The sequence below is a fragment of the Eucyclogobius newberryi genome, unplaced genomic scaffold, assembly GCF_026437365.1.
Source record: "Eucyclogobius newberryi isolate DKJ021-1_F unplaced genomic scaffold, fEucNew1.0.hap1 SCAF_33, whole genome shotgun sequence".
Taxonomy (NCBI): Eukaryota; Metazoa; Chordata; class Actinopteri; order Gobiiformes; family Gobiidae; genus Eucyclogobius; species Eucyclogobius newberryi.
The window spans coordinates 719,906-736,107 of NW_027315979.1; the positions used below are offsets into that span (position 1 = coordinate 719,906).

Sequence of the window (16,202 nt, forward strand, 5' to 3'; positions counted from 1 at the left end):
GTGTCCCCTATGTCCACTATGTCCACTCTGTCCACTGTGTCCCCTATGTCCACTGTGTCCACTGTGTCCACTATGTCCACTGTGTCCACTATGTCCAGGCTGAGGTGGTTGGGACAGAGAAGACACTGACCCTCCCCAGCTCCTGGTTCTTCTCCTCCAGTTGTGACTCCAGCTGTCTGAGCCGCTCCTCCACGTTGCCATGGCGCTCCTCAGCCTGCAGGGGGAGACACACAGGCACATACACGCGTATTATTACACACACACACATGTACACGTGTAGTATTACACATACACACATATACATGTGTAGTATTACACATACACACATATACACGTGTAGTATTACACATACACACATATACACGTGTAGTATTACACATACACACATGTACACGTGTAGTATTACACATACACACATGTACACGTGTAGTATTACACATACACACATGTACACGTGTAGTATTACACATACACACATGTACACGTGTAGTATTACACATACACACATATACATGTGTAGTATTACACATACACACATATACACGTGTAGTATTACACATACACACATATACATGTGTAGTATTACACATACACACATATACACGTGTAGTATTACACATACACACATGTACACGTGTAGTATTACACACACACACATATACACGTGTAGTATTACACATACACACATATACACGTGTAGTATTACACATACACACATGTACACGTGTAGTATTACACATACACACATGTACACGTGTAGTATTACACATACACACATGTACACGTGTAGTATTACACATACACACATATACACGCGTATTATTACACACACACACATGTACACGTGTAGTATTACACATACACACATATACATGTGTAGTATTACACATACACACATATACACGTGTAGTATTACACATACACACATGTACACGTGTAGTATTACACATACACACATATACACGTGTAGTATTACACATACACACATGTACACGTGTAGTATTACACACACACACATGTACACGTGTAGTATTACACATACACACATGTACACGTGTAGTATTACACACACACACATATACACGTGTAGTATTACACATACACACATGTACACGTGTAGTATTACACATACACACATGTACACGTGTAGTATTACACATACACACATGTACACGTGTAGTATTACACATACACACATGTACACGTGTAGTATTACACATACACACATGTACACGTGTAGTATTACACATACACACATATACACGTGTAGTATTACACATACACACATGTACACGTGTAGTATTACACACACACACATATACACGTGTAGTATTACACATACACACATGTACACGTGTAGTATTACACATACACACATATACACGTGTAGTATTACACATACACACATGTACACGTGTAGTATTACACATACACACATATACACGTGTAGTATTACACATACACACATATACACGTGTAGTATTACACATACACACATATACACGTGTAGTATTACACATACACACATGTACACGTGTAGTATTACACATACACACATGTACACGTGTAGTATTACACATACACACATATACACGTGTAGTATTACACATACACACATGTACACGTGTAGTATTACACACACACATGTACATGTGTAGTATTACACATACACACATGTACACGTGTAGTATTACACACACACACATGTACACGTGTAGTATTACACATACACACATGTACACGTGTAGTATTACACATACACACATGTACATGTGTAGTATTACACACACACACATGTACACGTGTAGTATTACACATACACACATGTACATGTGTAGTATTACACATACACACATGTACACGTGTAGTATTACACACACACATGTACATGTGTAGTATTACACATACACACATGTACACGTGTAGTATTACACACACACACATGTACACGTGTAGTATTACACATACACACATATACACGTGTAGTATTACACATACACACATGTACACGTGTAGTATTACACACACACACATATACACGTGTAGTATTACACACACACACATATACACGTGTAGTATTACACATACACACATGTACACGTGTAGTATTACACATACACACATATACACGTGTAGTATTACACATACACACATATACACGTGTAGTATTACACACACACACATATACACGTGTAGTATTACACACACACATGTACATGTGTAGTATTACACATACACACATGTACACGTGTAGTATTACACACACACATGTACACGTGTAGTATTACACACACACACATATACACGTGTAGTATTACACATACACACATATACACGTGTAGTATTACACACACACATATACACGTGTAGTATTACACACACACATGTACATGTGTAGTATTACACATACACACATGTACACGTGTAGTATTACACACACACATGTACATGTGTAGTATTACACACACACACATATACACGTGTAGTATTACACATACACACATATACACGTGTAGTATTACACACACACATGTACACGTGTAGTATTACACACACACATGTACATGTGTAGTATTACACATACACACATGTACACGTGTAGTATTACACACACACATGTACACGTGTAGTATTACACACACACATGTACATGTGTAGTATTACACACACACATGTACATGTGTAGTATTACACACACACATGTACACGTGTAGTATTACACACACACATATACACGTGTATTTGAATGTTCTATGAAAATAGGGTTTTGTTTATAGAAGATCTTCTTCTGAAAGTGTTTTCAGACTTCCTATAAGTGATCTGTTCTTTTCTTCTGGATCTACTGCGTTGCAACAATGAAATTTCCCCATGTGGGACAATAAAGGAATAGCTTATCTTATCTTATAATGACACTTCATAATAATTATACTTTGCTTTCATTCACAAACAGTTCATTCACAATGATTCAGGCTCAGGAGCTACTTTTGAATAAACTATTTGTTCTGAATGACGCCTTTGCTTAGGTTTGGATGGGGCTGATTAAAGTGCAATATAAATATGAACATTTGTTGTAAAGTTGTACTTTTATTGTATTTTCAACATTTCTTGGCACTTTTACATTTCATGATATAAATATTGTAATACTTGGGTTAATCCTAATCCACGTGTGTGAATCTTCACATCATTTACATCAGGGACAAAGATGAACAAAAGGAAGTAGGCGTGGCCCACATTTGGCCCATGTGTCTTTGGAGTAAGGGATCATCTCAAAATGGGTTGAAGCTGAAAAGACTTAATTTTTTTCCTCTCTCTCTGGACCCCTCCCCCCTCAAAAGACTTAATTCTGGCTTCACATCAAATGTTACGTGTTGATAAAACGATAGTATCTTGATGGAGCTGCTTCACCTCTAGTGAACATTCCTGAACATCCTTTGGTATGTTTATCAGTAGAAATTATGAACTCTCCAAATAATGTCACCTGTCGCGCATGTTTGTTTACTCAATCCACATGGTCCATGGGCCCTAGGGGCCCTAGGGGCCCTACGGCACATCCCATTCAACCCAAACTGTGAGATGACCACATTGAGATGGTCTCAAGAGGATGAGAGAGTGTTTCTTGTCAAAACCTGTCATTGTCAGTTGTCTGAGTTTAGACCTCAGACATGTCAGAGTGACAGGAGCAGGACACGCCCTTTTGTCTCAGTGAGAATCTCACGTCTTCTGTGATTGGCCGAAACCTCATGCGGGTTTATTTTGTTTCCTTCTTCTGGTCAGTGCGTAGCCTGATGCTCATGACGATATATTGAAGCTTCAAAGCAACAAAAAGACGAAATGTGGGTTTTTCCCCCAAGACGAAAAATATGAAGTCTTTTCAGCTTCAACCCATTTTGAGATGATCCCTAACTGTGTGTGTGCAGCACCTTGGACAGCGCTGCCACCCGCTGGGCGAGCTCCGCCTCCACCTCGGGCAGCGTCTCAGCTTTCCTCAGAGTCTGGGCCAGTCTCTGCTCCGCCAGCTCCAGAAGGTCCTGCAGCTGCCGCACCTTCTCCTCGCTCTGCAGGGTCAGAGGTCAGAGGTCACACACACAAGCATCACGCCACTGTCCACGCTACTGTCCACGCTACTGTCCACACTGTCCACGCTACTGTCCACGCCACTGTCCACGCCACTGTCCACACTGTCCACACTGTCCACGCTACTGTCCACGCTACTGTCCACGCCACTGTCCACGCTACTGTCCACGCCACTGTCCACGCCACTGTCCACGCTACTGTCCACGCTACTGTCCACGCTACTGTCCACGCTACTGTCCACGCCACTGTCCACGCTACTGTCCACACTGTCCACGCTACTGTCCACGCTACTGTCCACGCCACTGTCCACGCCACTGTCCACGCTACTGTCCACGCCACTGTCCACGCCACTGTCCACGCCACTGTCCACGCTACTGTCCACGCTACTGTCCACGCCACTGTCCACGCCACTGTCCACGCCACTGTCCACGCTACTGTCCACGCCACTGTCCACGCCACTGTCCACGCTACTGTCCACGCTACTGTCCACGCTACTGTCCACGCCACTGTCCACACTGTCCACACTGTCCACGCTACTGTCCACGCTACTGTCCACGCCACTGTCCACGCTACTGTCCACGCTACTGTCCACGCTACTGTCCACGCTACTGTCCACGCCACTGTCCACACTGTGTCCACACCACTGTCCACGCCACTGTCCACACTGTCCACGCTACTGTCCACACCACTGTCCACGCCACTGTCCACGCTACTGTCCACGCCACTGTCCACACTGTCCACGCTACTGTCCACACCACTGTCCACGCCACTGTCCACGCTACTGTCCACGCTACTGTCCACGCTACTGTCCACGCCACTGTCCACACTGTCCACGCTACTGTCCACACCACTGTCCACGCAACTGTCCACGCAACTGTCCACGCTACTGTCCACGCTACTGTCCACGCCACTGTCCACGCCACTGTCCACGCAACTGTCCACGCCACTGTCCACGCTACTGTCCACGCTACTGTCCACGCTACTGTCCACGCCACTGTCCACACTGTCCACACTGTCCACGCTACTGTCCACGCTACTGTCCACGCTACTGTCCACGCCACTGTCCACACTGTCCACGCCACTGTCCACGCTACTGTCCACACCACTGTCCACGCTACTGTCCACGCTACTGTCCACGCCACTGTCCACACTGTCCACACTGTCCACACTGTCCACATTACTGTCCACGCTACTGTCCACGCCACTGTCCACACTGTCCACGCCACTGTCCACACTGTCCACACTGTCCACGCTACTGTCCACGCTACTGTCCACGCTACTGTCCACGCCACTGTCCACACTGTCCACGCCACTGTCCACGCTACTGTTCACACCACTGTCCACGCTACTGTCCACACCACTGTCCACGCCACTGTCCACGCCACTGTCCACGCAACTGTCCACGCTACTGTCCACGCTACTGTCCACGCTACTGTCCACGCCACTGTCCACACTGTGTCCACACCACTGTCCACGCCACTGTCCATACTGTCCACGCTACTGTCCACACCACTGTCCACGCTACTGTCCACGCCACTGTCCACACTGTCCACGCTACTGTCCACACCACTGTCCACGCCACTGTCCACGCTACTGTCCACGCTACTGTCCACGCTACTGTCCACGCCACTGTCCACACTGTCCACGCTACTGTCCACACCACTGTCCACGCAACTGTCCACGCAACTGTCCACGCTACTGTCCACGCTACTGTCCACGCCACTGTCCACGCCACTGTCCACGCAACTGTCCACGCCACTGTCCACGCTACTGTCCACGCTACTGTCCACGCTACTGTCCACGCCACTGTCCACACTGTCCACACTGTCCACGCTACTGTCCACGCTACTGTCCACGCTACTGTCCACGCCACTGTCCACACTGTCCACGCCACTGTCCACGCTACTGTCCACACCACTGTCCACGCTACTGTCCACGCTACTGTCCACGCCACTGTCCACACTGTCCACACTGTCCACACTGTCCACATTACTGTCCACGCTACTGTCCACGCCACTGTCCACACTGTCCACACTGTCCACGCTACTGTCCACGCCACTGTCCACGCCACTGTCCACGCTACTGTCCACGCCACTGTCCACGCCACTGTCCACACCACTGTCCACGCTACTGTCCACGCTACTGTCCACGCCACTGTCCACGCTACTGTCCACACCACTGTCCACGCTACTGTCCACGCTACTGTCCACGCCACTGTCCACGCTACTGTCCACACTACTGTCCACGCCACTGTCCACGCTACTGTCCACGCTACTGTCCACGCCACTGTCCACGCTACTGTCCACGCCACTGTCCACACCACTGTCCACGCTACTGTCCACGCTACTGTCCACGCTACTGTCCACGCTACTGTCCACGCCACTGTCCACGCTACTGTCCACGCTACTGTCCACGCCACTGTCCACGCCACTGTCCACGCTACTGTCCACGCTACTGTCCACGCAACTGTCCACGCCACTGTCCACGCAACTGTCCACGCTACTGTCCACGCTACTGTCCACGCTACTGTCCACGCCACTGTCCACACTGTGTCCACACCACTGTCCACGCCACTGTCCACACTGTCCACGCTACTGTCCACACCACTGTCCACGCCACTGTCCACGCTACTGTCCACGCCACTGTCCACACTGTCCACGCTACTGTCCACACCACTGTCCACGCCACTGTCCACGCTACTGTCCACGCTACTGTCCACGCTACTGTCCACGCCACTGTCCACACTGTCCACGCTACTGTCCACACCACTGTCCACGCAACTGTCCACGCAACTGTCCACGCTACTGTCCACGCTACTGTCCACGCCACTGTCCACGCCACTGTCCACGCAACTGTCCACGCCACTGTCCACGCTACTGTCCACGCTACTGTCCACGCTACTGTCCACGCCACTGTCCACACTGTCCACGCCACTGTCCACGCTACTGTCCACACCACTGTCCACGCTACTGTCCACGCTACTGTCCACGCCACTGTCCACACTGTCCACACTGTCCACACTGTCCACATTACTGTCCACGCTACTGTCCACGCCACTGTCCACACTGTCCACGCCACTGTCCACACTGTCCACACTGTCCACGCTACTGTCCACGCTACTGTCCACGCTACTGTCCACGCCACTGTCCACACTGTCCACGCCACTGTCCACGCTACTGTTCACACCACTGTCCACGCTACTGTCCACACCACTGTCCACGCCACTGTCCACGCCACTGTCCACGCAACTGTCCACGCTACTGTCCACGCTACTGTCCACGCTACTGTCCACGCCACTGTCCACACTGTGTCCACACCACTGTCCACGCCACTGTCCACACTGTCCACGCTACTGTCCACACCACTGTCCACGCAACTGTCCACGCAACTGTCTACGCCACTGTCCACGCTACTGTCCACGCTACTGTCCACACTGTCCACGCTACTGTCCACACCACTGTCCACACTGTCCACGCTGCAGCCGACCAATCACAAGCACAGACACAACACACCGCTGCTCATCGCCATGGAGATGTCTGACAGCATCTTTACTGCATTACACTTGTTTTTATCTCTCAAAAAAACACAGATCTGACATGTAACTTGGCCGGCTGGCGCCATCTGCTTGTCTCCATGGAGATAGACATGTTTAATGAACATACTGTGGAACATTCCAGACAAATCCATAACATCTTCATGGAACAAAGCAGGTGGCGGACCCTCCGAGTTACATAGAGCACCTTTAATGATGCTTTGGTTTTTATGAATAATACATTTGTTCATTTTAAACTAAAATATGGATCTAAAACAGAAAAAGTGTAAATGTTGAGTTCAGGTAGAATATTACAAACATAAAATGTAGCAGTAGAAGAAGAAGTGTTTGGAGGCGGAGCTCCGCTGGACTCACCGTGACCCTGACCCTGAACTCTATTTGAACCTTTCAGATCATTTTCCTTCTATTTTTGGACTAACTCCACTAATATTTTCTGTCGCTCTCTTGCCTCAGTATCACACACACTCACACACACACATACACACACTCACACACACACACACACACACACACACACATACACACACTCACACACACACACACACACACTCACACACACACACACACACACACACACACATACACACACTCACACACACACACAGACACACACACACACAAACACACACAGACACACACACACACAGACACACACACACACACACACACACAGACACACACACACACAGACACACAGACACACACACACACAGACACACACACACACACACACACACACAGACACACACAGACACAGACACACACACACACACACAGACACAGACACACACAGACACACACACACACAGACACACACACAGACACACACACACACACAGACACACACACACACACAAACAAACACACAAACACACACACAAACAAACACACAAACACACACACACACAAACACACACAGACACACACACACCTTCTGAGCCGCGCTCGACCTTGAATCGACCTTGAATCACCAGCTCAGTTTGTTGGGTTTATTGTACTTCATTTGAATACTTTGATGTGGAATACGTTACATTTTCATCACATATTTGATTATTTTAATCCCTTGACAAAGCTTTTCTGGCGGAGGCTCCGCCCACCTGCTCGTCTCCATGGAGATGTCAAAGCTTTGCCTGGAATATTCCACACTATGGCATTAAGCGCACTCTTATCCAGCGTTTACTGTATTTCGGCGCCCAAATGAAAAACGTGCATTCTTACTGTGAGCGGGCTCGCCCCTGCACAGATCTGACCTGTACCTTCCCTGGTGGAGCCGCCTGCTTGTCTCCACGGAGATAAGTGAGCGTTTGTTTAATATAACATCTCCATGGAGACAAGCCTAAGTGAGTGCACTACTGGTCTGTGAAAGTAATGAAGGAGACTTTTACCAGGACGTCCCGCCCACAGACGAGCTCCAGGAGACACACATGAGGACAGGGTCAAATGAGCTCCAGGAGACACACATGAGGACAGGGTCAAATGAGCTCCAGGAGACACACATGAGGACAGGGTCAAATGAGCTCCAGGAGACACACATGAGGACAGGGTCAAATGAGCTCCAGGAGACATGAGGACAGGGTCAAATGAGCTCCAGGAGACACACATGAGGACAGGGTCAAATGAGCTCCAGGAGACACACATGAGGACAGGGTCAAATGAGCTCCAGGAGACACACATGAGGACAGGGTCAAATGAGCTCCAGGAGACATGAGGACAGGGTCAAATGCACACACATGTCCTGGAGCACGTAGGCATGGAGGTGTTGTACCTGTCGGTGCAGGTGTTGTACCTGTCGGTGCAGGTGTTGTACCTGTCGGTGCAGGTGTTGTACCTGTCTGTGCAGGTGTTGTACCTGTCGGTGCAGAGAGTCTTTGGTCGCCAGCTCGTTCTCCAGTTTGTCGTTGAGGTCGTGGGTGTGAGTGGTTTCTCTCTGCGCCGCGAGGTAACGTTTCTCCAGTGTCGTGATCCTCTCCTCCATGTCCTCTCTCTGACAGACAGACAGAGAGACAGAGGGAGAGACAGAGAGACAAAAGGACAGACAGAGAGACAGAATACGATAAGTTTAGAACGGGACTTTTTTTCAAGCTGCAGTTTCATATTTATGGCTCGTATTCACATCCTTTGTATTTATTTAACTCTTTATCAAGACGACATAATTAACCTGAAACTAAAACGAGCCTCGTTTCAAACTGAAGCTGTTCTTGTAATTAAAGATACTATCATGTCATTAAAGATACTCATGTAATTAAAGATACTATCATGTCATTAAAGATACTCATGTAATTAAAGATACTATCATGTCATTAAAGATACTATCATGTCATTAAAGATACTCATGTAATTAAAGATACTATCATGTCATTAAAGATACTATCATGTCATTAAAGATACTCATGTAATTAAAGATACTATCATGTCATTAAAGATACTATCATGTCATTAAAGATACTCATGTAATTAAAGATACTATCATGTCATTAAAGATACTCATGTAATTAAAGATACTATCATGTCATTAAAGATACTATCATGTCATTAAAGATACTCATGTAATTAAAGATACTATCATGTCATTAAAGATACTATCATGTCATTAAAGATACTCATGTCATTAAAGATACTCATGTAATTAAAGATACTATCATGTCATTAAAGATACTCATGTAATTAAAGATACTCATGTAATTAAAGATACTCATGTCATTAAAGATACTCATGTAATTAAAGATACTATCATGTCATTAAAGATACTATCATGTCATTAAAGATACTCATGTAATTAAAGATACTCATGTCATTAAAGATACTCATGTAATTAAAGATACTATCATGTCATTAAAGATACTCATGTAATTAAAGATACTATCATGTAATTAAAGATACTCATGTAATTAAAGATACTATCATGTCATTAAAGATACTCATGTAATTAAAGATACTCATGTAATTAAAGATACTCATGTAATTAAAGATACTCATGTCATTAAAGATACTATCATGTCATTAAAGATACTCATGTAATTAAAGATACTCATGTCATTAAAGATACTCATGTAATTAAAGATACTATCATGTAATTAAAGATACTATCATGTCATTAAAGATACTATCATGTCATTAAAGATACTATCATGTCATTAAAGATACTCATGTAATTAAAGATACTCATGTAATTAAAGATACTCATGTCATTAAAGATACTCATGTAATTAAAGATACTATCATGTAATTAAAGATACTATCATGTAATTAAAGATACTCATGTAATTAAAGATACTATCATGTCATTAAAGATACTCATGTAATTAAAGATACTATCATGTCATTAAAGATACTCATGTAATTAAAGATACTCATGTAATTAAAGATACTCATGTAATTAAAGATACTCATGTCATTAAAGATACTCATGTAATTAAAGATACTATCATGTCATTAAAGATACTCATGTAATTAAAGATACTATCATGTCATTAAAGATACTCATGTAATTAAAGATACTCATGTAATTAAAGATACTCATGTCATTAAAGATACTCATGTAATTAAAGATACTATCATGTAATTAAAGATACTCATGTAATTAAAGATACTATCATGTCATTAAAGATACTCATGTAATTAAAGATACTCATGTCATTAAAGATACTCATGTAATTAAAGATACTATCATGTCATTAAAGATACTCATGTAATTAAAGATACTCATGTAATTAAAGATACTCATGTAATTAAAGATACTCATGTCATTAAAGATACTCATGTAATTAAAGATACTATCATGTCATTAAAGATACTCATGTAATTAAAGATACTATCATGTCATTAAAGATACTCATGTAATTAAAGATACTCATGTAATTAAAGATACTCATGTCATTAAAGATACTCATGTAATTAAAGATACTATCATGTAATTAAAGATACTCATGTAATTAAAGATACTATCATGTCATTAAAGATACTCATGTAATTAAAGATACTCATGTAATTAAAGATACTCATGTAATTAAAGATACTCATGTCATTAAAGATACTCATGTAATTAAAGATACTCATGTAATTAAAGATACTATCATGTAATTAAAGATACTCATGTAATTAAAGATACTATCATGTCATTAAAGATACTCATGTAATTAAAGATACTCATGTAATTAAAGATACTCATGTAATTAAAGATACTCATGTCATTAAAGATACTCATGTAATTAAAGATACTCATGTCATTAAAGATACTCATGTAATTAAAGATACTATCATGTCATTAAAGATACTCATGTAATTAAAGATACTCATGTAATTAAAGATACTCATGTAATTAAAGATACTCATGTCATTAAAGATACTCATGTAATTAAAGATACTCATGTAATTAAAGATACTCATGTCATTAAAGATACTCATGTCATTAAAGATACTCGTGTAATTACAGATACTCGTGTAATTACAGATACTCGTGTAATTACAGATACTCGTGTAATTACAGATACTCGTGTAATTACAGATACTAGTACGTTTGTAATGGAGTAAATAAAGTCCAGGTGAAGTGCATTTAAAAGCCATATTCAATCTTTTGGATTTTTAGGGTGATTTTTCTGGGTTTACGATAAACTCTTTGGGGAGAAAGAACGATGACTGGTTTGTAAGAGAAAAGCTGGGTAATAAAGCTTTAAAATGCTCCTCCTCCTCCTCCTAGCCCCTCCCACCTCTCGCTGCTCCCTCTGCTGCTTGATTGACAGCTCCTCGGTCCGGCTGAGCTCACGCCGCGCGTTGGTTAGCTCCGCCTCCAGCTCGGACACTTGTGAGTTGAGGGAGGCCGTGTGGTCCCGGCTCTGGGCCAGGTCTTTGTTGGTCCGGTCCAACAGCTCCTGGAGCTCCGAGACACGCCCCCCGTCGTCGTGGGCGTCGATCGAACCGTTGGGAAGTCTCTGCCAAAGACACAGAGTTATTCAGGGGCTTTTGAGTTTCACTTGACCAAATATTCACTTCTATCATATTTATCTTCTGCATCTTCTTCCCTCACGAAGTCTTGTAACAATATAAAGCTGGAGAAGAAAACTATTGAGAACTATTGTAATATAGAGACTGAATATGTTTTAGAGAACGTTCAGAACAAAAGAACAAAGGAATGTAGTTAAAAATAAGAAGCACAAACAATAATGAGAATTAAAAAGTCCCAGTGGTCAGAGGTCAGAGGTCAGTGGTTCCCAAATGTAGGTCGTTTTGTGAGTTTAACATTGTTTCAATTGAAAAACATGTAGAAATATGACTGCACTTTAAAGCTGCACAATCATATTTAATGAACATAAATAATAATAATAATAATAATAAATGATAATAGTAATATTTTTTCTAACTGAGTCCAGATGACTACAACTGAAGCTTTTTCTACTATGATAATAGTAATTGCAAACATAAATCCGACCACAATAGTTAAAATAGAATTTGACAAAACCGCAATTAATGTTTTTTTCATCAAATGTGCTTCATTCACATAAGAGAATGTGATTAAACCAAACGAGACGTAAAGAAAGTCAAATGACTCGTGTGAAGACCAAAGACCTTCCACGTGGGTTTGGATCCATCTCCAGAGTCTCCGTCTTTCCTCTGACGCACCGAGTTCAGCTGCAGAAGCACAAGCACAAGGATCAACCACCAGCACCATGGCAACCATGGCAACACCATAGCAACCATGGCAACACCATAGCAACCATAGCAACACCATAGCAACCATGGCAACACCATAGCAACCATGGCAACACCATAGCAACCATAGCAACACCATAGCAACCATGGCAACACCATAGCAACCATGGCAACACCATAGCAACCATAGCAACACCATAGCAACACCATAGCAACACCATAGCAACCATGGCAACACCATAGCAACCATGGCAACACCATAGCAACCATAGCAACACCATAGCAACACCATAGCAACCATGGCAACACCATAGCAACCATAGCAACACCATAGCAACCATAGCAACACCATAGCAACCATAGCAACACCATAGCAACCATAGCAACACCATAGTAACCATGGCAACACCATAGCAACCATGGCAACACCATAGCAACCATAGCAACACCATAGCAACCATGGCAACACCATAGGAACCATAGCATCACCATAGCAACCATGGCAACACCATAGCAACCATGGCAACACCATAGCAACCATGGCAACACCATAGCAATCATGGCAACACCATAGCAACCATAGCAACACCATAGCAACCATGGCAACACCATAGCAACCATAGCAACACCATAGCAACCATAGCAACACCATAGCAACACCATAGCAACCATGGCAACACCATAGCAACCATAGCAACACCATAGCAACCATAGCAACACCATAGCAACCATGGCAACACCATAGGAACCATAGCATCACCATAGTAACCATGGCAACACCATAGCAACCATAGCAACACCATAGCAACCATAGCAACACCATAGGAACCATAGCAACACCATAGCAACCATGGCAACACCATAGGAACCATGGCAACACCATAGCAACCGTAGCAACACCATAGCAACCGTAGCAACACCATAGCAACCATAGCAACACCATAGCAACCATGGCAACACCATAGCAACCATGGCAACACCATAGGAACCATAGCAACACCATAGCAACCATAGCAACACCATAGCAACCATAGCAACACCATAGCAACCATGGCAACACCATAGCAACCATGGCAACACCATAGCAACCATAGCAACACCATAGCAACACCATAGCAACCATGGCAACACCATAGCAACCATGGCAACACCATAGCAACCATAGCAACACCATAGCAACACCATAGCAACCATGGCAACACCATAGCAACCATAGCAACACCATAGTAACCATGGCAACACCATAGCAACCATGGCAACACCATAGCAACCATAGCAACACCATAGCAACCATGGCAACACCATAGGAACCATAGCATCACCATAGCAACCATGGCAACACCATAGCAACCATGGCAACACCATAGCAACCATGGCAACACCATAGCAATCATGGCAACACCATAGCAACCATAGCAACACCATAGCAACCATGGCAACACCATAGCAACCATAGCAACACCATAGCAACCATAGCAACACCATAGCAACACCATAGCAACCATGGCAACACCATAGCAACCATAGCAACACCATAGCAACCATAGCAACACCATAGCAACCATGGCAACACCATAGGAACCATAGCATCACCATAGTAACCATGGCAACACCATAGCAACCATAGCAACACCATAGCAACCATAGCAACACCATAGGAACCATAGCAACACCATAGCAACCATGGCAACACCATAGCAACCATGGCAACACCATAGCAACCATAGCAACACCATAGCAACCATAGCAACACCATAGCAACCATGGCAACACCATAGGAACCATAGCATCACCATAGTAACCATGGCAACACCATAGCAACCATAGCAACACCATAGCAACCATAGCAACACCATAGGAACCATAGCAACACCATAGCAACCATGGCAACACCATAGGAACCATGGCAACACCATAGCAACCGTAGCAACACCATAGCAACCGTAGCAACACCATAGCAACCATAGCAACACCATAGCAACCATGGCAACACCATAGCAACCATGGCAACACCATAGGAACCATAGCAACACCATAGCAACCATAGCAACACCATAGCAACCATAGCAACACCATAGCAACCATGGCAACACCATAGCAACCATGGCAACACCATAGCAACCATAGCAACACCATAGCAACACCATAGCAACCATGGCAACACCATAGCAACCATGGCAACACCATAGCAACCATAGCAACACCATAGCAACACCATAGCAACCATGGCAACACCATAGCAACCATAGCAACACCATAGTAACCATGGCAACACCATAGCAACCATGGCAACACCATAGCAACCATAGCAACACCATAGCAACCATGGCAACACCATAGGAACCATAGCATCACCATAGCAACCATGGCAACACCATAGCAACCATGGCAACACCATAGCAACCATGGCAACACCATAGCAATCATGGCAACACCATAGCAACCATAGCAACACCATAGCAACCATGGCAACACCATAGCAACCATAGCAACACCATAGCAACCATAGCAACACCATAGCAACACCATAGCAACCATGGCAACACCATAGCAACCATAGCAACACCATAGCAACCATAGCAACACCATAGCAACCATGGCAACACCATAGGAACCATAGCATCACCATAGTAACCATGGCAACACCATAGCAACCATAGCAACACCATAGCAACCATAGCAACACCATAGGAACCATAGCAACACCATAGCAACCATGGCAACACCATAGCAACCATGGCAACACCATAGCAACCGTAGCAACACCATAGCAACCATGGCAACACCATAGCAACCATGGCAACACCATAGGAACCATAGCAACACCATAGCAACCATAGCAACACCATAGCAACCATGGCAACACTATAGCAATGGAAAATACATTCAACATGGATCATACATCACACGTGTTGTGTCTGTTACAAAA

The 16,202-nt window shown here is 44.2% G+C and overlaps 1 protein-coding gene across 1 annotated transcript in view; it reads right to left on the reverse strand.

Annotated features, from left to right (window-relative positions):
• The window catches only part of ppfia4 (PTPRF interacting protein alpha 4), a 70,197-nt gene extending 57,642 nt beyond the window's left edge, over nucleotides 1-12,555 (reverse strand). The window contains exons 1-4 of the mRNA XM_072461871.1: nucleotides 12,334-12,555; nucleotides 9,477-9,611; nucleotides 3,921-4,055; nucleotides 131-214 (exon numbers count right to left, since the gene is read on the reverse strand). Coding sequence (XP_072317972.1) covers nucleotides 131-214; nucleotides 3,921-4,055; nucleotides 9,477-9,602 — 345 coding nt within the window. The 5' untranslated portion in view covers nucleotides 9,603-9,611; nucleotides 12,334-12,555. The remainder of the gene's footprint in view (nucleotides 1-130; nucleotides 215-3,920; nucleotides 4,056-9,476; nucleotides 9,612-12,333) is intronic.
• Nucleotides 12,556-16,202: the final 3,647 nt, after the last annotated feature.